This window comes from Nipponia nippon, unplaced genomic scaffold, assembly GCF_047370975.1.
Source record: "Nipponia nippon isolate SJK-2023a ecotype South Korea unplaced genomic scaffold, ASM4737097v1 scaffold_2, whole genome shotgun sequence".
In the NCBI taxonomy this organism is placed as follows: domain Eukaryota; kingdom Metazoa; phylum Chordata; class Aves; order Pelecaniformes; family Threskiornithidae; genus Nipponia; species Nipponia nippon.
The window spans coordinates 117,263,734-117,289,853 of NW_028262336.1; the positions used below are offsets into that span (position 1 = coordinate 117,263,734).

At 36.6% G+C, this 26,120-nt stretch overlaps 1 protein-coding gene across 5 annotated transcripts in view; it reads right to left on the reverse strand.

Moving 5' to 3' along the window:
* Positions 1-26,120, reverse strand: part of CNTN5 (contactin 5) — a 660,854-nt gene that overhangs the window by 107,264 nt on the left and 527,470 nt on the right. For all 5 annotated transcript variants that reach the window (XM_087758088.1, XM_087758089.1, XM_087758087.1 and 2 more), the window contains 2 exons: positions 25,714-25,843; positions 23,311-23,461 (listed from right to left, as the gene is read on the reverse strand). In XM_087758088.1, the coding sequence (XP_087614214.1) occupies positions 23,311-23,461; positions 25,714-25,843 (281 nt within the window). The remainder of the gene's footprint in view (positions 1-23,310; positions 23,462-25,713; positions 25,844-26,120) is intronic.

Below are 26,120 nucleotides of genomic sequence, written 5' to 3' on the forward strand. Positions count from 1 at the left end.
GTTTATACTTTCTGTGTTTAAGATTAGAGATAACACAGCTAACAGACATTAAAATAACCTGAATTCTGTCTTGCACAGACAGAAGCTTCAGTGCAGGTAAATAAATATTGATTTATACTTGCAAGTACCTAGAAAAAAAATTTATATGAACAAATATTTAAGGATCCTAAATGTTAGAAACTGTATATAGAAAAGTGATACTATGTAAATATGTATGAACATTTTTCAATATTATTCTTCTTTGTCATTAAAAATTGTTAATTTGTGAAATCATATTAATCAGTTCAAAAGTCAGAAAAATTACTGTCCTATAAAAAACCCTACAAAACCATAGAAGTCCAATAATGAAAGCAATGCGATGTGTTTTCCTAAATCTTAGAAAAAGGATTGGACAAAGTCAGCTTCTACATCCACAAAGTTCCAAGGGCAATGAAGCTGCAATGCACATGACACAAGAAACAGCAACGTTGTTTTCACTGTAATGGGAGACTTTCCAAACTAAAAATATTGGTGAAATATATCAGTTTCCAGTGGTTCAAAGACCTGTCTGAACATCCGATACATCAGAGCCTTGCTTCTTCCTTTCTCTGAAGCTAAATTAAAACTTAAACTGTACCTAAAAAAAGATAAAAGAAGAGCAGATAAAATTCCATGAAGACAGAAGAGAGAAAGAGAGAAAAATCAGAACTCCAGACAAGTGTACACACTCTGCTATAAATATAGCAGGATGAAGAACATCATAGTATTAGGGAGTGAATAAATCTGATTCTGTAAGATTGCAGCCATGAAAATGAAGGTCTATTTGAGTAACTGGGGCAGGAAAGCCACTACAATTTGGAATGCTCTTCAAATAGAAAGATCTTAGGTCTGTGCCCCAGACTCTATGTGGATTTATTCTCACAGAAAACTGCATTTGGTGGTGAGGTCTTGAAGATGAGATTTGTCTTAGCTACTTAAGTGTTGAGTCTTGTCTAAACTATGTGTCTGGTTCTCTCTTCCTATAGTGAGCAGACAGAAATGTCTGGGGACAATTCACATCACTAGTCTTGGATGGGTATTTTGGGCTGAGTGCAGCACTCTGACCAACTCTTGCTTTACCGCTTACCAAAAGACCAGATGACTGGCTTAGAAAAAGAACCCATTGTCTGGATTGCTAATGCCCGGTGTGACTCAAACCCTCAGTCTCTGCTGAGAAAAGGAAAGTAAAATCTGTTTTGTCTAAAGTGGAGCGCGAGGCGACACAATAGTCAGAGACATGGCAGTTTCTGTGCTGACCAAGACACACCTGCAGGAGTCGTGGTGACCATTAAGCTCATGAGATTCCTGCTCAGTATAGCTGTTCCTCCACGGACACTCTCCTGCAGTCTGGGCAGAGACTGAGGGGGATGCAATCAAGAAGCTGCTGCTGCTGAATACTTGCGTAAAACACATGAAGACACTCAAAACTTTATGATAGGGTCACATAAAGTCTGAATGAAAAGCTGAACTGACAGTGAATATCAAAATTAATACAGTGCACTTTCTGGTTTTCATAGACTTTTGGTTCTGATCCTTAATAATATTTAAATCAGGAAATGTGGGAAAGTATATATATATATATATATATATATATATATATACACACACTCAAGTGTATAATATGTATAAGAATGTATATAATGTCCTAGCATTTTTGTTTAAAAAAATTGTGCTGTATTTTAGTCTTGATTGTACGTTACTCAGATGGGTATTCTATCAATGGAAACTACTGGGGTTTTTTACATCCTGTGATATCTGGTGAAATGTGTTTTTTTAATTGATAGTGTTTATGAATGCAAAACAGACACCTACTAGATAAGGCATTTAGTCCAAGATAACTGAAATGGAGAAAAACAACAAAAGAATTTGATGGAGAGGAGAGGAGGGAAATTTGTGTTGTGCACAGGAGCAGAGGGTGAGAGAAAAAGACACCGGAGTCAAGGAAAATGAGGTGGCACTAGCTACAACACACCCAATGCTCACAAATGCATCTCAAAACACAGTGTGGAAACCTGATGTATTTCTGAATTGCATGCAGGGATGGTGCAGGTCTGTAAACTCCCTCTGGTTTTTCCTGTGTGGTACAGTACACATGCAGTCCCTTCTGCCTGACAGAAGTGTCAATAAATTTAGTTACCTATGTTATCTTGAAGAGGAGAAGGGGTGAGAAGAAAGCATTGTAAAAAGAGAGCTGCCGAAAGCAGTAAGTCTAGTCAAGAAGCTATTAGCAATGAACTTTATTTACCTGTGCTACAAATCAAGAGCCCAGCTTTTGAACTGGCTTTTCAAGTAACTTAACTAAAAACACATACACCTGTACAACAAGGTAATGACATCTGAGAATGTGAGAAATCTGTAAAAGAGATGAGGAAGGGAAGGCTAACAACTCAACGTTGGAAAACACCAGCTAGTAGACAGTCTCACTGAATCAGTTTAGTGGAGACACAAAATACTAGAAACCTTGTGAGCGGGGACATGACTCTGGCCAATTTGTGGGTTTGTGTACTGTAAAACATGAGTTTCATTTGCTTCTAGGTTTCTGGTTTGAAAGAGGAAACGTTATATGACTCAGTCCTGGCTATCACACAGTCTGAGTTACAGCCTCATTTTTCTGCTAGCTTGTTTCACACTGCTCCCATTCACACACCATCTGTTTCTCAGGGCATAATTTGGTCTCAGATCTCATCCACCAAATCAAAGCTTCTTATTGTTTTTTAGAGGCAACACACACTGAGGCAGATAGATAATAAACCTGCATCGTAGTTACAACCTGCGCCTGAAGATTTTTAATAAAATGTTGCAGACTGAAATGACTGTTCTCATATATCACCATTAATGTGGTAAACGGCTCCTGTGACCCTTTGCCTATCTATAAATCACAAACTATGAAGATATACCAGGGCGACCAGATCAGTTAGTAGATGTTTAATTAAGTGCACAGTTTTTCAAGCTGCTATTTATAAACAAGCAGAAGTAATTTTTCTCCTGCAGTAGAAAATTAGAGGCTACATGAAGGTTCACAAATTAGATTAAGATATACTTTTTCTTGATTATATGTTTAACCAAGAAACGCACTTACATTACCTCACTGAAAAAACGCGTATCAAGTCCTACACTCTTGTATGGACAGTGTTTAGCATTTAAAGATCTGATGAGAGCTTCAGCATATGTCAGAGAAAATGTTTCTATTGTTTTCATGTGTCACATTGAATATCAGTCTCACTAATAGTACTAATAATACTTCAAAGTCTTTTATCATGCTGTGTTTGTGTCTCATGACAAGCAACATGTCCTGGGACAAACTGCAAGTGTAAACTTTTCTACACAGAAAATATAAGCTTTTCATCTTGACTTCTGGAATTTAAATAATGAATTGCATTTCTTCCACAAAGAATGAAAGCTGCTTACATAAGCATCATTGGTTGTACCAACTTGCATCCTCATCTGGGAACTGCATATGCTTGAGCAGTACCTAGCACAATGGACACTAAGACAACATTCATATCAAGTGTGTTATTTGAACATTTTTGCTAGCTAAATTGTTATAACAAAAAAATTTTTCTTGGGAAAGAACAAATGCAATTTTATTTGTTCCTTTCCTTTCCACTCAGTTTTCTGCCTTTGTTTCGATTATGAAATAGCCTTTTATGAAATTGTTGATCTCAATTCAGATGTTAGTAGACAAAGTTAACTATATATAGATCAGTCAGGTTATGTTCCGATACCTTTTGGCTAAAAACTAATGAACCCATGAAATGACAAGCAAGGTGGCTTTTCAACATTTGAGATCATCTGATTTTACCTGAATTCAATTTTTCACCTTCTTTGATCTTTCTCTCATGACTTTGAATAATTTGCATTCATTGAAATAGAACATTTTTTCTCTATATAGACCTGGGATAGAAATCCCCTGGGATAGTTTTAAATGCTAAAAATAATCAGCTTGGATAATATTCAGTTAGATGTTTCAGTTTCTTCATCATGTTTTCGGCTCATCCTATGAATCTTTTAATGGTAATCTGATATTTCCTACAAAATGAAAAAGGTGCCAGTTTGCAGTGCTTTAACTGTTTCTTGTTTTGGCCTTCTCTGATGGAAGTTCTTTCCTCACAGTCAGTTTACTGCTAAGAATGTGACAAGAGCAGCAGCTTGTAATTTGTCAAGACTCCTTGAGAATTCTTTTAGTTGCTTCAGTAAGTTTAATGCCTATCTACAGAGTCCCTTGTGTAGAATCCTTCCTATTGATCAAAATCCTCCACTTGCTAAGTGCAAAATCTGACTTAACAGTACATGGATAATAATGCCGCAGAGCAATCTACCGCAGAGCTCCGTGGAGTGCTGTTAAGAACGTGGGGCATTGATACTCATTTTTTCAATCACCCTGCTATGAGAACGATAGCAGCTGCAGAGAAATTTCTAAGCTTCCAGAATGCGCGTTAAAAGCGTGGCAGATGTTTCTTTTTTCCCAGCAAGGTTTCAACATTGTACTAAAGAACATTAAGCCACAATCTAGAATAAGAAGTTCCTGTCCTCAACACTTAAGGAGAAAGGAATCTGCCTCTGAAGCCCAGAATCAAGAGCTTTAAAGCAGAGCACATTTTCCTGCACTTTGTGCTCACCAAAGAGCCACTTCTTTCGTTGGATGAGCTATTCTTGATCATTCTCAACATTCTTTTATCTTTTCCTGCATTTTTTGTTTGAAATGTGTATTGTGGAAATGTGAACGCAAACTTTGCCGTTTGCAACATTACCAGTGAACTGCTTCAGTTGCTTCTGTAATTAAACTGTTAATTTTGTACTATAGTGAAGGCTCAGCTACTTCAATAGATAATAGCAATTTTGTCATCAAATATTTCCTTTTTCAGATGTTTTTAAGGCACAATTAATTATATAGTTCTGATACTTTCTTTTACCTTAGGAAAGTATCTGCCTGATTTGCTTTTGGCTTCCACATAAAAGTTAAGCAGAATTTGAATGTAAGTATCTGTGTCAAGAGTATCCTTCCCTTCGAATCTTTCTCCAGTCTACCCTCCAGCTGTTCTCTTATCCAAGCATTTCCCACATGGGGTTGATGGGGCAGTCTGTCTGTCTGCAGCCTCCTTGCTGTAATAAGGTCTGACCCTTTGTTAGTGTGCTCACAACATAGTGCAGACTGGTACTTTAAGAACCACTGGGAAACCCCAAACATAGAGAAATTTAATTGTCAATGTTATGTTCTGATAATGCTTAAGTACTGAAAATATTAGACAAGATATTTAAAAATAATAAACTGCTCAGAGCTCATTTCTTTCAGTTTGATCAATTAAGGAAGTCTGTAAGTCTGAAACAGTTGCAGGAAGAATCAGATTCGGTTTTGGGCAGATATCTTTGAAATAACTAGCAAACAAGAAAATGCCTCCTAAAATCATATCACAGTTGGAGGCTATAGTGTGCGTTGAATAATAAATACTAATCATGGTTAATGCAGTTATTCCTGAACATGATAGACAACTGACTCTTTTTTGAACATTTTTTTTCACTGTCTTGATCATTCTGGATACAGGACCTCGGAGCAAAGGCAGAAGCTCAGTGACTTGATTACAGATGAAACCTTGGGGAGCTACTCACTGGACAAAGGACGTGAATGTAGAGAAAACTGACTTTTATCAAGTCAAAAGTGCAAAAGTTATAAGGAATTTGTATATCAAGCAAAGGGAAAAACTTATTTGTGGGAAAAGGCTCCAGAACTAAACTGGATAAAAAAACAGTTTGAAAATTATCACAGAAATTGGAAAAGAGGTTATGACGGAGGGAAAAGGGAATATACAGAAAGGTAAACTATGTTTTGCTACAAGCTGAAAACCAAATGATGCATTGCTTAGGGAATTAAAGCAGGGAGAAGAACAGCTGTTTGGGTCATTTGAAAGGAAGACAAAATTAAATCTCTAAACTGCAGTACTTTCTCACTTAATGTCCTTAAATTCATATTGAATAGAATGAATCAAAGTATAAAAATGAGTGTTACTCTGAATAAAAGAGCCCTTGGAGTATAGGAGATAATACTCAAAGTTATCCCTTGGCTTTTCTCAGCTGGCCTCACATCACTGAGAAGTTAACCATATGTACTACTAAGGAACATGCCTGGCTCTGAAGAGAAACGTGTTGTCCATGGAAGGAAAAGCAACTGAAGACTGGTCCTCTGAAAACGAAATCAGATGATACATCGAGGTAAATAGAAATATCTTTTTTGTGTATTCACAAAACTGATGAGCTGAAAAGGGGAATAGGACTTCCTGTCTGCAGTAACCTGGAGAGGAGCTACCAGCAAGGTAGAGCTACCTATTGCTAGGCCATTTGTGCAATCAAGCGTTTTGAGACCAAATGGATAACAGGGTGAAAATATGGTGCCACAAGTTCAAGACTTTTGAATATAGGCAATATGCTCTTTATGTGTTCACAAAGCTGTGTGAATGCTAGTACAGTAAATGCCACATAACTGTCATAAATGTCACTGTTCCCATGTGTGAGCTTAATTCCGATGACTTGGTAGAAGTCTGCTCTTCTAATTTTATGTCTTAGTTCCTAAAATGAGACTCCATTCCTGAAAGCAAATTATCTACATTTAAAAAAACCACAAAAAACAACACATGCTCACAGGCAAAAAGTAACAGACAGATAGGAGTTAAATTGAAATGGCCTAATTACAGAATTAAAAGTTAAAAAATTGAGGATATGATCTGCAAATGAACAGTGTTCTCAGTTTTATTATCTGACCTGTGTACAGTCAGTTTTATTACACAGTTCTCTACACTCTGGGGTCCTGTTGGAAGTGTCTGAATTAGTTCGTTTCAAAATTACATTTATGCAGTGACAATTTTTTCATTAATATTATAGGGCAAATTACATTCAACAGAACAGGAAACTCCTTGCTAAAGAATAAATGAATTTTAATAAATAAGGATTCATTTACTGCTGTAGTTGCAAGTATTTCTTTTTATAGGAGTTTGTATTAGACACAAGGGATTCTCTTTGATACAAAATCTGGATTATACTTTGTGGTATATGCTTTTATCTGAGTGTCACATGAAAGTGCAGTTGAGCCATAATGCAGAAGTCAAACATCAAGCAGGAATCATGTCTTAAAGGAAAAAGCACATGTGCTTAAATTCAACAGTCTGAATCGTATGAGTCTTTTAAGCTGACACGAGAGAGTTTAGAAACCACTGTGTATTAATGGAATATCAAAGGGGATGTGTGATATCCAGGAGTGGGTATTCAGTGGACAACAAAGAACTATTGCATTGGCATTGATCCTGAAAAGGGGCACAGAATGAAAACTCCAAACAAAATACAACAACACAACTACAATAATACCCTGTGCCTTGCATGCGAAAATGAGGAAGTGTTGAAAAACTGATTCAAGATAAAATGCATCACCACTAAGGGGAATATGGTGCTAAAAATTTCAACAGATATACCTTTCTGAATGCTGCACTTAGCTCTTGAAGCACTAGGAATTTTAAGTCCCCACAAATACTACTTTTCATCTGAAGGATGTTCAGTACAGAGAGAAAGTATATGGTGCTATTTATGGCTAATTGCCATTAAAACCAAGAACTCAGTGAAAACCAGCATCTCTGTTGTCATATAACCCAGGCAATGTAAACACAGAGGGTCTTTTACTTCCCTTGTTTTTAACTAGAAAAAAATGTAATAAGTATTATAATTCCCATTACAAGGTTGTCAGAGCAAAATCAGTACATGGTATGCTCTGAGACACGGATTGTTCAGAGCTTACTGATGCATGAAATCAGAATGAGTAGAAATGCTAGAACGAGGAGATAGGCTGAGAAAGAATCGTCTGCAGCTACAGAGATGTCAGTCATAAAGTCTGAACTGTTTAGCATAATTTCTCCTGAATCCACTTAAGGTCTAAGGTAAATTAAAGGTACATTCATGTTAATAATTTTTTTAGCTTTACTTATTGAAAAGTTTGCTTATAATATAAGCGATTTCAGTTTCTGAGTTGTAAAAGATTCTGTATACCTCTGTGTTAAATAGCGTGCTATTTTCAATACATCTGTTAGGAGCTTACAAACACATGGCTTTGGCACCTTGTTTTATTTTTCTATGAGAATGTAGAATCATAAAATCATAGAATCGTTCAGATTGGAAAAGACCTTTAAGATCATTAAGTCCAACCATTAACTTACCACTGCCAAGTCCACCACTAAACCATGTCCACAAGCACCACGTCTACCCGTCTTTTAAATACCTCCAGGGATGGGGACTCAGCCACTTCGCTGGGCAGCCTGTTTGAGTGCCTGACTACCCTTGCAGTGAAGAAAGTTTTCCTAATATCCAATCTAAACCTCTCCCGGTGCAACTTTAGGCCATTTCCTCTCATCCTATCGCTTGTTACTTGGGAGAAGAGACCGACCCCCACCTCACTACAACCTCCTTTCAGGCAGTTGCAGAGAGCAATAAGGTCTCCCCTCAGCCTCCTCTTCTCCAGGCTAAATGACCCCAGCTCCCTCAGCCGATCCTCAGAAGACTTGTTCTCCAGACCCTTCACCAGCTTTATTGCCCTTCTTTGGACACGCTCCAGCACCTCAATGTCCTTCTTGTAGTGAGGGGCCCAAACCTGAACACAGTATACCAGGTGCAGCCTCACCAGTGCTGAGTACAGGGGCACTATCACCTTCCTGGTCCTGCTGGCCACACTATTTCTGATCCAAGCCAGGATGCTATTGGCCTTCTTGGCCACCTGGGTACATTGCTGGCTCATATTCAGCCGGCTGTTGACCAGCACTCCCAGGTCCTTTTCCACTGGGAGCTCTCCAGCCACTCTTCCCCCAGCCTGTAGCGTTGCATGGGGTTGTTGTGACCCAAGTGCAGGACCTGGCACTTAGCCTTGTTGAACCTAGGCTGCCTTTCTTTTGTAAAGAAAATTAGAGTTATCCATTACAGATTCTAAAAGAAGATTTTTAACATTTATGTTTATTATTTAGATTGTTAAAACAACCACAGTAGGGTTTGTGCTGCAGAGAAAATAGAGTCTTTCAAAGAAATGCCCTGTTTTCTTCAGTTCAATACCTTTAAAATCCAAAAATGCTATTCATCAAAAGGTAAACTTTATGCAGAAAGGAAAATTTTGGGATGGAGAACAACTGGACCCACACTTCAACCACAAGCGAGTCACTGATTATTAAACCATATATGAAGAGAGAAATCCAGGGTGATGCAGACCACTGTTGTTTCAGTCCAGGTTTTTGAGTCTTCATGTCCTACAGTCTTGTTTGGCTTTTCCATCAGCCTGCTGCAGAGCAGCCACTACTCCGCACAAACCTCAGTCCAAGTCCATATACTGCCTGATGGAGATTCAAGCATCAGGTCAAACATTTACCAAGGGTGGTAAGCCTCTGCAGCACTGAGTTATTGCTCGCTTTACAGTAAAGGGATTTCTTTCCTCTCTTCCCTGATGAAAGAATTGCAAAGTCTTAGTTTAGCTTGGATTTATAATGCGGGGTAATTATAAAAGGTGATTTTTTAAACTTTTCTTTAGAAATATGAGGTGGACATGAAATGAAGTGATCAGGAAAGTATTGAGAAAAAAGTAAGTTGAGAGTATGTTTCCATCCCAGACGAAAAAATTACAAATGGACAATGAAAAAATCAGCTATATAACAAACACAGTTCCCAAAGAACAGCAAGCAGGAACTCGCTGTTATTGCTACAGTTCCCATCTTCTTTTCAGAGCTCTTTCTGGCATCTTCTGGTGGCTTGCCATTGCTGGTGAGGCTTGTCTTCTGGAGACTTTTGCTTCTATCAGCTAACAGGAGGCTTCTGTTGTCTGTTTTCTGGTTAGGGGCAGTCTGTGCTTTCTGTCTTCAGCTGACTGCTGCCAAGAAATGAGCCAGCACCTCTTCAGCTGGTGCTTGAGGGGCAGCTGTGTAACTGTCAGGCTGGAGTGCCACTAACAGAGACCTGGCAGTTGTTAGTGCAGCAGTGCATGCAGACTGTGAGACATCAGGGAGGACAGACAGGAGATTGACAGGGTCTTCTCAGAGACCCTGAAGAGACAAAAGCCCAAGCGATGTGAAACAAGAAATGAGGCTCAGCTAGAGACTACACTCAAAGGAACAGTAGATGGAAACTCTCAAGATGAGGGAGATTGGAAAAGCATGACTTCAGGCAACAGCAGTCTTCCTAGGTCTTGACCTGTAGATCATTTACACCTGAAGATCTGCAACATCAGAACAGGCATAGTGCCCTGGGAGCAGCTGAGGAGGAGGAAGACTCATCAGAGAAGGCATCAAAGCCATCTGACCCTGGACCAAGCATTTGTGTAAAGAGGAAAAGGTGGGTGATCGTCACTAGGATCTTCTTTATTTGTGTGTGGGGAATGAATTTGTTGCACTGTCTGTTTCAAAAGACTGTAATCAGTGATATAAAATTCAGCTGCTGGCTGGCTACTAGTTGGCATCCCTCACAGACTTACAGAGGGGCCATAGCTGTTTACTGGTCTTATAAATGGCCTGTACAATGGCAAAGAGTGTACTCAGCAGGTTCACAGATGATACCAAATTGAGAGGGTGATAGATATGCTGTAGAGCAGGGTTGTTATTCAGATGGACCTCAACAGATGGAGAAATGGGCTGAGACAAACCTCAGGACCTTTTGTAAAGTTCTAAATCTGTGAAGAATAGCTCTGTGCACAAATACAGACTCAGCATGACTATATAAAAGTAGGTCTGCAGAGAAGGACCTGGGCTCCTGCTTGACACCAAGCTGAATACGAGTCAGCAGTGTGTCCTTGCAGTAAGGACGCTCAACCACCTTCTGAGCTGTATTAGTAAAAATGCAGCTGGCAGGTTGAGAGAGACGATTCTTCCCCTCTATTTGGCACTTTTTCAGGATTGTATATGGGGCACTGAGTACAAGAAGGACATTGACATACTGGAGTGAGTCCAGAAGAGAGCCACAGAGATGGTCATGGAGTGGAAGCACATGACATATGAATAGACGCTGAGAACTCTTGTTTCTTTCAGTCTGGAGAAAAGAAGGCTAAGGGTAGATCTTTTTTTCTGTCTATATCCACCTATTGGAGAGTATTGGGAAGACAGAGCTGGACTTGAAGATGCACAGAATGAGAGGTAACAGACACAAATTAGAATATCTGACTAAATGTAAGGAAAAAAAAAAATACTGTGAAGGTGTCCAAATACTGGAACAAGTTGGCCAGAGACGTTGTAGAATCTCCATCCATGGAGATATTCAAGACTGGACCGGACAAAGTCCTGAGAAACCTGATACAGTTAATTCTGTTTTGAATGCAGTGTTGGACTTGATGGTTTGTAGAAATCCTATCCAGTCTCAGTTATTCTATAACAGTCATGCTTTCCAGGAGCACTGCAATGTAACAGAACAATAAAAAATAGAAGAAAGAAAAGGAAAATAAAGACAAGATCAATGAAAAAAAAAGTGATATTTTGTTTATATTAGGCCTTTACTAACTAGCTCCTCATGGATACATGTTTTGCTTTGGGCTGATGACTGTGAAAGACTTGGATTTGGCATTGTTAGTAAAGGATATAAGGAACCATTCACAGCAAAGAGGTACCAGAGATGTAGAAAGGAAACTTCAAAAAATTGCTGATAAAAAAGAGTAGAAAAGTAAAAGTGTTTCAAAGTTGTGTGTTACTGTATCAGGAAAACAGAAGTTGCTGTTGAGTCAAAGAAATCTGTAGATGTTCATTTCTGTAGATAGAGGGATAAGGAATTATCAAGATAGGCTGAGATCATTTGCAGATTTGTTTGGGCTTTTTCTAGTCTGGAACTTATTTTTGCATTTTTTGGTGGGGGGAGAGCTGTCTTTTGATTTTTGCTAGACAAGAAGCTTTGAGGAAAGACTCATTAGTTTTTGGATTATGATAACTTTCCAGCCAAGCTACAGAAAAACTTTTCAGTTCTAAACTCAAAAACATGAAGAGTTAATGTTCCGTGGGTGAAAGGGTTTCTTTGAAAAAACAAATATATATTTTCACTAAGTATATGTCACTTGGCCTAGTAGTGACAAATGAACCACACCAGAGGATATTCTTGGGGTTATGTAACTGCTGTAAATATTGAACAGTAAAGAAAATTTTGAAGAGGAAAGGGAAGATGATATGAAGTTTCAAAAATACAATGATAAAAATATGAGATTAAAAAACAGTCACTGAACAGTCAAAAGTCTTTGAATAGTGGTAGTTGTTCTTGCCAAAGAATCAGTAATGCATAGATCTGAGAATGCTGAAAGAGGTTGTTCCTACAAAAATAACAAAAAAGGGGAAGTGAAAGGTCTTTCTGCAATATGGTTTGAGAACTTTGTAAAATGGAAAGGCTTATGGAAGCTACATCAAACATTTAGCAGCTTCAGAAGGTGCATTTTCTGATTCCTACATAATCATACTTCTATCATACCATATCACCTTATTACATTGGTACAATACCATATCATCACTTTCCAACAATATTAGGCTACATAATGAGGGGATTTTATGCATTGTGACCTTAAGTCACACATATGAAAATAACACACTTTTCTCACAGGTATTCCCAAGGTTTTAACTAGAAATTGTAAATTTTTAATCCTTTAAGGATGTTTCAATGGCTTTAGCACAGTTAATTTAATGACACTGTGGTAAAATTTAAGTTATACATTTCCCAGCTTTAGGCTGATTATGTCTGCTGTGAACATAAGCGAAGAGATAATAGCCAATGAGCATAATACAAAAAGCATATTAGTGACTGTGTACAGAGACGACAGGCTGTGGTGGCAGAGGAAGAAAAAAAGCATAGTATTATATTAGGCCCAGTGAAGTGTTACACGTATTAATGTTGGTGCTAGTTTTACTAAATATTTTTTAATAATCTGATAAAAATGACATATTAATTAACTTGGAAGCTATTACTTGTTAAAGTTTAAAAGCAGAAACTACAGAAATAATTTTTAAAAAGGACTTAGCAAGAGGAAAGCAGAAGGGAAGAGCAAGGTTGAGGAATGCTCATTAAAAGTCTTCACAACTATCAGATGCTTCGATTCTTTGCTCTTACTAGAATGTTTTCTCTTTTTTCAAAGCTAGTTTACTAAACAGAAGTCTTGTTACATTTTTAACCTTCCTGTGTGCATTACACTTATGATTCTTTTCCCTCTGACTTTCTTTTCATTTATTTGCTGTAGGGACAGTAGCTGTATACAGCCAGTGAAAAGAAAATGAGAAATACAGGAATCTCAGATATGTATGTAGAAAATCTACTTCCATGGCAGTCACTAACATCAGAGTAATGTGATTTTCACTGATGCCAGTAATTTGCCATGGCAAAATTGGTGTTATACACAAGTAGATCATATTAGAAATAGTTTCTTTCACAGTGATAAATGGGTTTACAATTTACAAGCAGTGATAGATCATTCCTGTAGTTGTTTTTTATAAATATTTTCAAATTCCTCCTCTCTGTCATTTATTAAAGAGAAAAATTTAATTTAAAGTTCTTTTAAATTAACCCCTTGCCCAAAGTAGAACATGAGATTGACAGTGTTAAAGACAAGGAATGTAACTCATAATCAGTAATAGCGTGATACTTATTTGTGCTACTGATTGCCATATTACTTAAGTGAAGGAATACCTTGGCTTTCCTTATAGATAAATTGGTATCAAATTTTCATGAGGAAATATGATGTCTATTTTTTTCACAGTGAAGCAAATCTGAACCCTGATAACCACAAAGACTGATGTTCTACAGTACTTGAAAGTATGCAAAAGTGCAAACATGACAGATATCCCTTGTTCTGACCTAAAGTGTCTTTTTTCCTGGATAAAATGTAGTTTCATTGCCATATATTGCTTAGAAATATGCCATTGAAACTGCTGAATGGATAGTAAGTTTATGGTTATTTACGTATTGAAATCTGTTCATAGAGTTGGACAGAGGCCTGAAAATCATTGATCTTGAGAGAGTTTTTTTTTTTATCATGATTATGATATGGATTAATTGTAGTTTGTTGTTTTCTAGACTAATGTAATTTTTTTTTTGTTCCTAATCCCATTAGAAAGCCAGTTTACACCATACTTTTTTTCTAGATATCAAATAACTTGTTTAAGTTTTTCTATACAATTTAATTTTCTGCAAAGCATATCTAACTTTTTAAAAATATGCATAGACTTATTCTTCTTCTCTGGGAGTAATTAGCATATAAATACCGACAGTCCGTGCATTTTCAAGATTGATAGACTGGAGAATGTCAGAATATAACTTGAGAGAAGATGCCAAGTGCATCACAAATTCCCTTTAAATTTTGAAATTTAATAATAAATTTCATAATATAGCTACAAAGATCACTAAATCTTGATGCAATAGGTCATAATCTGTTGAGAAGCCACCCTAACTAATTTAGATTTATGACAGATAAGGAAGAATTTTCCCTGGGAAGGTGGCTTTCTAGTGCAAAATGAATTTTAGCATCCCATGTGTAGAAGATCTTTGTAGTCTCCACACAGATCATGGATGCTGACCAGTAGGTCTAACAAAATATTGAGCATCACTTTAAAATGTAGTTTAGCCCTTTATGGTGCTATAAATTAAAAGATACATTTGAAGTATATGCTCGTATTTAGGAGTCTAACAAGATTTCTCAATCCAAACAATCTCGGTTCATTTCACAAATTTCCCACAATGCCTTGGGAATTTCTTCTTTAATATTCTGTTTCTTCCTAATTTAAAAATAGACTTCGTGCCTACAGACTTTAAGCATTTTATTGCTATATGGTAACATATATACTGATCGACAGTAATTATTTTTATCTTGTCACTATTTCAGTGTGACTAATTCAGTGATAACGCCCAGAGATTCTGGCTGAGATAAGACTCTCATGTGCGGCACAACTTAAACAGTGATTATTTCTCTATCAGGAAAATAAATAGGCATACTGCTTCCATATATTGAAGCCAGCTATCACAGAACCGTTTCCATCCTATTAAATGCTGTTAGCCTTTAAAACATTGTGGCAGCACCGGACAGCCTAGCAGGAATGGCTTTTGTCATGCACAAATTCCTAAGATGCCTAAGGACTACTTGGGGACAGCTACTTGATGCAGACTAAAATCCAGCCAGGGACTAACTTCTTAATAGCATAGCTAATTGCATCCCTGTGAAATCCCAGGCAACATTACAAGGCAGCTTTTAATTTACTCGTGTAGGTAAATCATATGCTCTAACTGGTGTACAGCATATATAGGCAGGAAAATGTGAGACTTGCTTTGTGTGCTGTCCTGGACACTCCTCTGCTATGAGCACCTGCCTTGGTCCATGGCCAGTCACTCCAATCCTTCCTGTGCGGCTCTGGCCCATGCATGTCTGCATCTGTGTGACCAGCTGACAAGGGAAATGATCTTGCAAAAAAAATAGCCCAGGTGAAATAAAGGGGCTATTTTTCACCTGAATCAGATCCCTAAATCTTTTCATTGTAAAGCAAGAGGCCTGAGACAAGGGAAGGAAATTTCAGCAATTTAACTTTGTCACTGAAACCAGACCTGGCTGCACCCATAGGTACAGAAAAACAAATATCTTGATATTTGGTCCACAAAAGTCCATGAAACAGGAAATATTTCAGGCATGATGGGTACTGGATTGTTTCTTTAATCATGTTCTCTTACAGAGTAAGAGTTGTTTAGGAATGTGGCCAAAATAATTGTGTTGTCAAAACTTGTGTTGTGTAATACGATCAATTAGTAAAGCAGTGTTGCTTTTGAACAAAGATCCTTTTTTGTGAAGGGATGATCTTACCATTTGTTTTTACTATTTAGTCAAGGTTATAATTGTTTCCCTTTTCTACACTATAATCAGATCTCTAATTCCCATTATGAGCCTGACACAGCTAAATTAGACCATGATTTATGCAAAAATTGAAAAGAAGTGACTTGTGGAACTCTCTCAGGAAGGTAAGAGTTTGTGTCATGAAGTTTCTCTTTCTTAATGTCTTCAGCATTTTCTCTCTTCACTACTTTTTGATCATTAAAGGGCCACTTGGGAATCTGGGGATCAGCTGGCGGCATGAAGTTAAGTGTTTAAATTCCCAAGTATTTTAGGTGAAGTTTCTGTTAAGGACAAATTATGCTGAAAGTCATAGTCTGAAGAGCCTTAAGCAAAGAAAATCCTTTAGGCAACTGATGACTTGTCATATTCTGCCTGTGTGGTGCACAAACAGGCAGCCATTTATAACAGCAGAGAAATTAACCATAAATAGAATCAGAATTCATGAACTGTTTGCTCAACTGATAATTAGTTGAGTTGTGTAAGCAGATATTCAAGGCATAGACAGCAGATCAAATATCTTGTGTGGCTGATCACACAGATGCAGAAAAGCTTGTGCCAGATACAAGTTGAGCCTGGTGCAACTTAGGGACTAATAGACAAACTGAAAATTACAGTTCAGAGAAATTTTCCATCTATTTTACTTATATACTTTCTTTTGCCTTCACAGTGCACAGTCTTCAGTTTAAACAAACGTTACATACCACAGTTGGATGGAACTGAAATTCTTGTGGAAAGCTACCACCATGATTATGAAGAAAGAATATAATATATACCTCTGTTATATGCAAACACATGTTCATATTTAAAAACATAACACAACATGTACTAACCAAAGCACTTTATAAAATGGAATACAAATTTCACCTGCAAACTCAAATATTTTTTTTATTCTTTCTGCTCTGAAACACCCTTTCTTTTCTCCTTTGTTTTTTTTTTTTTTTTTTTTTCATAGCGATTGAGCTATAAAGCCATTAAAATAGGAACATACAATGGAAACACTGACAGATCCTCACGTAGAGTGAAGAGTAAAACTGTAATAAGAACCTGTCAAAACCGAAAATGAAGGAGTCTGAGAGACCAAAAGAATACAGAAACATGTCCATTTCTAAGTTTTTGAATGATGATATTTTTAGATTTAAGTGCTCTATGTGTTTCCACTAATTGCATAGCAAATTGTGACAGATGAAATATCTAGGCATACGGGACAGCTACTTCTGTAGCTCAAAGATTTCAGTATTAACCTGAAGGTAGGTAAAAGGCAATAGTCTCAGGCTTCGCTGTGCCTCTGTCTAGCAACACTGTAGCAATCCTATATTAGTATTTGGAATTTAATGTCCCATAAGAGATCTCTTTCTTCTCTTTCTTTTCTCTGACTTCTTTCACAGCTGCTGAATGTTAGAGAAACATAACTGAAAGAACACAAAATGATGCAAAATTAGGTACAGACAAAATTTCAGCAGCCTCAATTCACTCCCTCATGTATTATGTTACACACAGCTTGAACATTTTGTCCCCTTCAGTGGATTTATTCTTCGTTTAGTACCTATAGATGATGATTCTCACATAATGGGTACTGTTTAGTGTTTTTCTGTTCTTCATAGGTCAGTGTGTGTCTTGAAATTTTGCATCCACATGACAATGAAGACAGAATTTCCTCGTTAATATTTCTCCATGTTTTTAATGCCTGATAGCTTCACAAATATCCATGTCTCCCTGTTTTCAGTACCCACTAATTTTATTTGTGATATTTAAAGACCGACTGTCAGAGCACTTGCTATTAATATCCAGTACTTTGTTGTTCAATGTACAGCTTCTACAGGTTTCTCTATGGCTGCAAATCGGTCCCAATGACCTCAGGTGAGGCACACAGCAAATGAAGAACATGTCAAGCAGACAGTAACTTTGCTACATGGCACTACACAGGGGACAGGTTTTATATCTCCATTTTATGAATTTTGGTGGCCAAGCAGGTTTGGGGCAGATCTGAACGGAGAATTCAATGTGTCATGGAAGAAGCGTTGATATTAATTCATTATATGGCCATATTTATTATAGATCAGAACCTCCCAGCTGATCAACACACTGATCAACTGATACACACACTGATGGGAGGGAGTAAGCAGACAGAGCCAGACTTTTCTCATTGGTGCCCAGTGACAGGACAAGAGGCAATGGGCACAAACTGAAATAAAGACAATTCCATTTAAACATCAATTCCATTTAAAAATAAGAATATCTTTCTTTTTTTCCCGTAGGAGTGATTAACTGGAATAGGAACAAGTTTCCCAGATAGGCTGTGGTGCCTCCATCCTTGGAGATACTCAAAACTTGACTGGACATGACCTTGAGCAACCTGTTCTAACTGACCCTGCTCTCTGATCAGGGGGGTTGGACCAGGTGATATCCAGAGGTCCCTGCCACTCTCAGCTGTTCTGTGATCCCTTGATATCATCCAGAGAAAATGGAATAAAATGTTTTTACCCACTTGCAATCAATAAAAAAAACACCCTGATGTCTACTGAAGGAATAGAGATGTTGAAGTTTGTGAACTGACCAAACTCAGGCCAGGCTATTGCATTCAAATGATCTAAAATTCCCTCTGCTTAACCTGCCAAAAGTTTTCTTCACCTTATTTCCGGAACTCCTTCAAACAGAAGTGGAATACAGGAAACTAATTGCTCCATAGGAAAAATGGCTGAATTGAAGTGGTAGGTGGAGTATTGTTACCGTTTATTTTCGTCATAGAAATGCTTAGTATGTTTAGGTCCTCAGGCAAAGCTAACCTTGGACCTAGGTGGATGAATATGAGCAATTATACAATGGCCACAGAGAGACTGGCACTGTTGTTCTGCTCATGGTGATCTATTGTGAATCTGACCTTCAGAGACTGCTAATGTTTTTCTGCAAAGCTTGTTCTGTCATGTGAAGGAGAAAGCTTGGACTGTGCCATATGGAAAGGGAGCAGTCAATAAATGCAGAACTATACTACCAATGAATACATATATGTTTAGACATCACTGTATTTAGATTTCTTTCAGTTGAAATATTAACCTACATACAAATTGAGATATAAAAGAAACATTGATAAAATTAGCATTACTATTTGAGGAGCTTCAAAAGGAAAAGGAACAAAGCCAAAATAAAGAAGCACAAAACTGGCACTATAAAAATCACGCTTCCTCAGTTACCCATTTGTTGGTTAAATTGTTCTTTTTTTTTTTATTATTTCTTGGTGGTCTGAATGGAGAAGAAAAAATAGGGACTGCTAGAGTGATTTTGAATGATTTTATTTTAACTATAATTAATGGATATGAAATGGAGATATTGAGCTAGAGTGAAAATTCAATATTAGTTTAATGAGAAGAATATTTTAGATGTAGAAGAAAGAACAAAAACAGATGAACAAAGACTTATTATGTTTTTTAATACCTATGACTCCTCAAACATATCAGTTTGAACATCAGCTGTAGTCACTATTACAGGGCAATCTAAACAAGAATGATAGGTGACTTTAAGAAAGTGATGAAACAGAGATTACAGCTCATGGAGTAATGGCTCACAAAATTTTGTGCAGTCGTAAATCATTAGAAAATACCTGCAATTTACAGAAGCCTGAACACAGGAACTAAAAGAATTTATAAAAAATGTTTGTCCAGAATTTAATCATTGACTTTATTAACATTACTCATGATTTATATTGACGTAACTGACTGCAGATTCCAGTCTATTCTACTCTGTATTATAAAGTTTAAGGTCTACATAAAGTATTGTTATTAAGTATCACTTTTGTTGCCTTCTTTTAGCTTGATACATAAGTTTAAAAAAATGTTTAATTAGAAACAGACTCCTGACTGGCTTTCTGATCTGAAAAGGCTGGGTCTGGGTCTTGTTTAGAAGCTGATACCAAAATAGTTAATGAGGGTTTGATTACAGATTAGGAAGTATCTGGTTGGAATATTTCAGAAACTTCACAATAATGTTTGTTGATCACCTTACTCTTGCCCAAGAGCCCAATTCTTCCTATTCAGGACCTAAATCAAAGTTCCAACCAATTTGATTATTACAAATCAAAGCATAAACTTACTTTTTCAGACTTGGATCCCAATATAATCCACTTTTCTACAAAACCAAAACTACTTATGAAATGAAAGATTTAAAAGTTCTTTACAAAATTCTTATAGACTAAAAAGCTCAATGTTCAAATCAATAACCACAGTACACATTATCACAGGCTGCCAAAAATGACACACAGTCATCTGTCAGCCTATGAGACAATAGAGTCCAGAGACAAGTGGTTAGTAAAGATAGTTAACAATTTTAATTATTATGAGATGACTAATGAAAATATGCAGCTTGAATGTGTTTACCTACCTACACAACTCCCATTGCTGTTGCGCTCAGGTGTTTTCTAATTCCAAAATGGAAGTATAACAATAGCTTTTTTTCCCCTCCTCTTAAATTTTAGGTGAAAATGCTGATGAATTTATGTTTGTTTGAATGTATTAATGATTCTCTGAGATAATGATAAATGAAAGAGATTTGATTTTTACATGTAGTTCCTTTCAAATGTTGATAGTCATAATTAAATGTCCTGTATCAGTAAGCTTCACAGACTATGGTTCTTTGGCAGTTTTAATCTTTGGCACATTAGATCTCCAATACCATATATTTTATTTCATTAAAATGTGGCTTTTGCAGCAGGTCTTGATCTTTACCTCTGGTTAGTAGAATGAATTGTGAATATTTTGGAATCTTTATTAAATAAGTATGTTTCTATAGGAGTAATTTAATCAAATTTAAAACATTTATGAGACTGTAACACTCAGAATGATACTTTTTGTCAGCAAATAGTTGTGAATATCCTACTTTTTCTGCTCTATGTTATAGACTTGCCACTCATTCAGAACCCAATTCAAAAGAGCTGTTATAATATACAGATGCTTTTCAAGTGGAGTCAAATGATCTGACTGCTCAGAATAATGATTGCTCACCAGGGAGAGCAAAGCTAGCACAGATAGACTGTGAATATGAAGACCTTGTGTTGGATAGTTTGTTCAAAGGTAAAAACAGACCAAGAGATGGAGATCATGAAGACTCTTTCTGCAGTTACGTTGCCAAGTGGGTGGCTTTAGCCCTTTGAATGAATCTGAAACGTTTAAGGCTTTCAGACTGCATTAAATTCCAGGAGCTAGAGTCAAGGTCTGACTGCAGCAAGAACTGTACCCAGCCACGAGTCCCACATGAACAAACTCAGCCTTCTGCTCAGTTACAAACAGAAATGTCACTTGAGGTATTTCTGTCAATCACCTTTTGGCTGCATGGAGGAACACCTAAGGAGGCAACACAGCTTAGATGATGTGGACTATGTGATAACAGACCCACTAGTCAAGTGGAATTTGTTCTCTGTAGAAGGGAAGATCACTTTTCTAACAGATTTGGCTAAATGAAGCAAATTCCTTTTCTGGGCTGGCAGACTTGGCAAAAATAAAACAAAACATGCACTTGGTACAAGAACTCTAGAAGAGAAAAAAGCTGTGGCAGAAAAGAAAAATATATATTCTGCTGTTCTGTCCTTACCCTTCCTTATTGTTTAATCAGAATGGGTTTTTTTTAATCTTTGATGGTTTAACATTCTATGCAAACTCATCACATGAGAGCTCCTAATTGTTTTTTATTGGGATTTTTATCAGCAGTCTATGAAGAAAGTTCACTTTTAAAGGATATAGATGTGATCATCATGTCAGATTATTCCTTTTTCAAAATGTTTTACACAGTTCCCTTCCAATGGTTCCTTCTCAGAGTGTCCAAAACATGGAAACACACATATTACCTCCATTGATTTACATTTTCCCCAAATCATGATAGGCTTCCTCATCTCCTCTTCAAACAGACTCTATTATTGTATTTTATAGCACACTATATGTAGAGGCAGAACTGAGTTCCCTTGAAACCAATATGCCCCTCATGCCCACCCCTCTATAAACAGTAGATGCAGGGGAACTGCTCTGAATGACACAAGATACTCCCTGAACAGCTGACTAAAAACTAAAAGTTGAACACAACTCAAGCCTTTCAAAGATTTTAAATAGTTAACCAGCTTTTTATCTTCCATGTTTCATCATGTCCCGTTCCAGCCTCTGTCAAAATAAGCAAGTATCAAAAGCTGGAGATTACCAAAAAGGTATCTCCAGATCTTATTTTTATGAGATTGTAACTTTAGAGTTAGGTTATGTTTGGACAGACATCTAGTAATTACCAAAATGCTTTACTGGTCTTGGATTAAAATGTGATTTACATGTGGTGATCAGAGAAACCATAGTGACTTTCGTGGAGATGAGAGGAAAAGGTCATGTAGTGAAAACAGTTAACTGTGTAGCTACAGCACAGAGGCATCAGTCTCAGAATATTTGATATGATCAGCATCTTCATAATATCATTCAGTCATATCTTGTCAATATGTACTATACAACTCATACCTGCTAGTAAAATGTTGTATATAATGGTGTTTTGATCTGCCCCCTCAAAGAGCCAATATGGCATGAAAAGTTACTCATGTTTCCTTCTCAGAACAAAACAAATGGCATGAGATGAAAATAAAACTCACGTGAATGAAATGGCTTTTGCAGCTAATGAGGGCAGATATGCTCTACTGCTTTCATCGGTATTGCACAAATGAACAAAAGGCCTTGCTTTTATCTTTTTGACTAATGCCACACAAGTCAGTTTAAGTGGTTTATTCACATACATTACCAGAAAGAAGGTAAGATTGCTCTGTGTACTTAAAGACCATGTGCAGGGTGGCAAAACTATTCTAGTGTACAGACATGCGACCTTGTAAAGTGCAATTACAGCTGACATTTAACCTGCAGCGCTTAAACTATGTTTAACATACGGAGCTGGACAGAACTTATTTAACCAAACATATTCTGTTAAACAGATGTGCTGCTGAGTACTGAAATTACTTGTATAATTAAATCCTATAATGGAATCATATTTTTCTTCTCTGAATCATTTTAAAGCTATTCTTAGTCAGACTTCCATTGTGATCAAGCTGCAAATCTGCCTTATTAAAATTATTTCAAATGAATAAGCACATTTGATATTTTATGTGGTCCTGACTACTTCAGCCTCTATGCTTTTAATACCCTCACACACTAAATTTGTAGTATCTCTACAGTGTAACTGAACCATTTTTGAAATGAGTAACAGAAAACAGAGAAAAAACCAAAATAACTTATTTTCATCTGTCTGCATCTCTGAACAATTTTAAGATTTTTCATTTCAATATTGTGGAAACAATAAAGTCACTACTGTCAGACAAATCAGCTTGACAAAATAATTATGCCATACCCATGCTAACATATACATGTTCTCGTCACTTGCTGTATTTTCATATCATATCACAGAATCAAACATGCAAGCACAATCTTTAGTTTACCGAACAGGCTTCTGACCTCTTACTCTCCCTTAACACTTTGTCTCCTTTCTTCCAAGTGATAGTTGGCTTTGGAGAGGCTTGTGGCTTGCACTCAATGACAACTTCTTGGCCCTTGGTAACAATTATTGTTCTCCTCATTTGATTTAGTGGGAAAGTGGGAGCTGAAGCTGTTAAAAAGAAGTACGTTAACTCTACAGAGAACAATCACAGCTTCCTGTATCATTACGTTCTAACAGAATAGAATAATAGATTTGGGTTCGGGGATAGAATCTCCATTTTTGGCTTGGAAATTATTACACCGCAGATTAGATGGAGTTTTACAAAATACTTGAAATCAGCAGCTGAGACTAGATGGCAGGTCTATAACTTAATCCAGTAATGAATTAGTGAGATGTCCTTCACATCAGCATATTAAAGTAAGAATGCTTGTGAAATCCAACAGCTTTAGAAATTAAATGCTACAGTTGATTTAGCTGCACCTTTTCCATTTTTTTTATTTAATAGACAACTTGTTAGAAGTAACTAGTTCAAAATGAAAGAAGCTTAAATTCCACAACTATACAAAATGTACCCTCTAGTGTTAATTCTTACAAAAAGTATTACTGTTAGAGAAATTTGATTGTTTTCCATTTTTATATTTATCTGAATACTGGGAACTGAAAAGTGATAACTTCTTAATAGAAGATATTTAACCATGTCTTGTTCTTAGTGTTTCACTTTTCAAGAAGTCCCATTGATTACAATACATCAGCTAATGTAATAAATGTATCACAAAATGACACGAATTACTGTAATTTCACACCAAGAAAGGACAGTTGCTCTCAAGTAATCTCATTTGTTTGTGTTTTTCTTAAACTAGTTTTACAAAACCAAAGCCTCCCCTGCAACTATCTCAGCTACAAATATAGGAACATATTACACTCCATTGCCTCAAATATGTAGGAATTTCCTACCATTATTTTGTGTAATTTTCATACCAGAGCTATTTATAGGGACAATTTATTCTGTTCTTTTCCCTTTAATAATCCAGAAAATTAAACACAACTGCTTCTTTAATGCAACATTATGGTTAAAATTTAACAGGGGTACAATTTCACAAGTGACAAAATGAAAGGCTGATTTTACTGCAGCAACATATAATGGCCATTTCCAATATCAGAGAACATCAAAGAAAGTGTACAACTACCTGATATAATAGGTATGCCTATTTTATAATAGATAGAAAAAAAAGAACAAGAGAACATTGCAACCAACAGGGACCTCTTTGCTGAGTGAATCACAAATGACAAAGGAAAGTGATGGAAACAGAGCAACAACTGACTGTGGGTTTTAATTTATGGCTAGACAGAAATATTTTGAAGAGTTATCAATCAGTGAAATTCTAATGTTGGCCAGCTAGGAAACAGAGGAAATGTACTAGATGACAGGTTATTCTTCAGAAGAACCAAATCTTAGCTCAAATGTAGCATATTATTTCAGTAACTTCAGCTTTATCATTCGACTGGGAGTTTACAAGAATGATTCCCAGGCGCAGGTTTTGAAATTTGCAAGGTTTGAGCAGTGCAGATAGCTCTAATCTCTGATATGGCCATTGAATTACTTTGACAGACACCTGTCTTCCAGCTATACCATACTCTAATAAAGATCATGAGACTCTTACAAGCCTGTCTCACTTAACCCTGTGGAAGTCCTCCTATCACTATTGTCCCACTGTGTGTCACAGTGAAGGAAAACTAGAGTGTTGGAAAGACATGCTTCAAGTTTTTATTCATTAACTCCTCACTTCAACTTTTGAATAATGAAATTTTTATTGTATTTCCGGGTAACATTATGGAGTGTATTTTCTTTACTATGGGATGATATTAGCTCAAGTATGTAATTTCCAGTATTCATAGAATCATAGAATCATTAAGGTTGGAAAAGACCCTTAAGATCATCGAGTCCAACCAATATTCAATCAGTTCTGGTGACTTCATAGGAAAGTTTTACACCTTTAAAACTAAGATCATGCTAATTACCTTTGAGTAATGGCCTTGGTAGAAATAATAATTTAATTTTAACAGAGACTAAAATATATTTACTTTCTTTAAGTTTCTTATTCTGCACTTATTTTTAAAGGAATGAAAAATATTTTTCCATGTATTTGAACTGAATTAGCTTTATATGAGAAATAGTCACAAAATGTAACTGAGTCAGTAATTTATGAAAGAAAATTTGCAGTTGACAGAAGGACCTGTGCTCTCTCGGGCCACAAAGGACCCACTCACACATAAATAACAAGAAGAAAAAGGAACCCACTTTTATCTGCTCTGCTCAGTTTGGACTGGCAGAAGCTGTTCCTTATCATAACAGACCAAGAACAAATGTAATTATCAAAGGAAAAAAAATGAACAGTCTGTTCTCTTTCGATAATACTCACCTAAAATCTTCAGCTCAGCACTGGCATAAATGGTGCCATACTTATTTTCTGCTAAGCACTGATACATTCCAGCATCTGAGAGATTCACGCTGTGGATCATCAGAACACCATTAACCATCTCAATCCTGCTCTGTAATGGAATAAAAACAAAAAAAATCTATAAAAGCAAAGAGGCACTGGAAATTTGCTGTGCTATTAGCTTAAGGCAAAGCGACAAAAGACATTATTAAGCTAAAATAAAACTGAGCAACAAATTTCCTTGGCTTACTTTTTTCATTTTATATAAGGAATGACAAGAATAAAGCATATGGGGGAAGGCAGGAAAAACTCCAAAAATATTTAAAGGTAAATATTTTTCAGTGTAAGTTCACTATGTCCAAGGCTTGCTTTTGTCTGCTTTTTGTCTG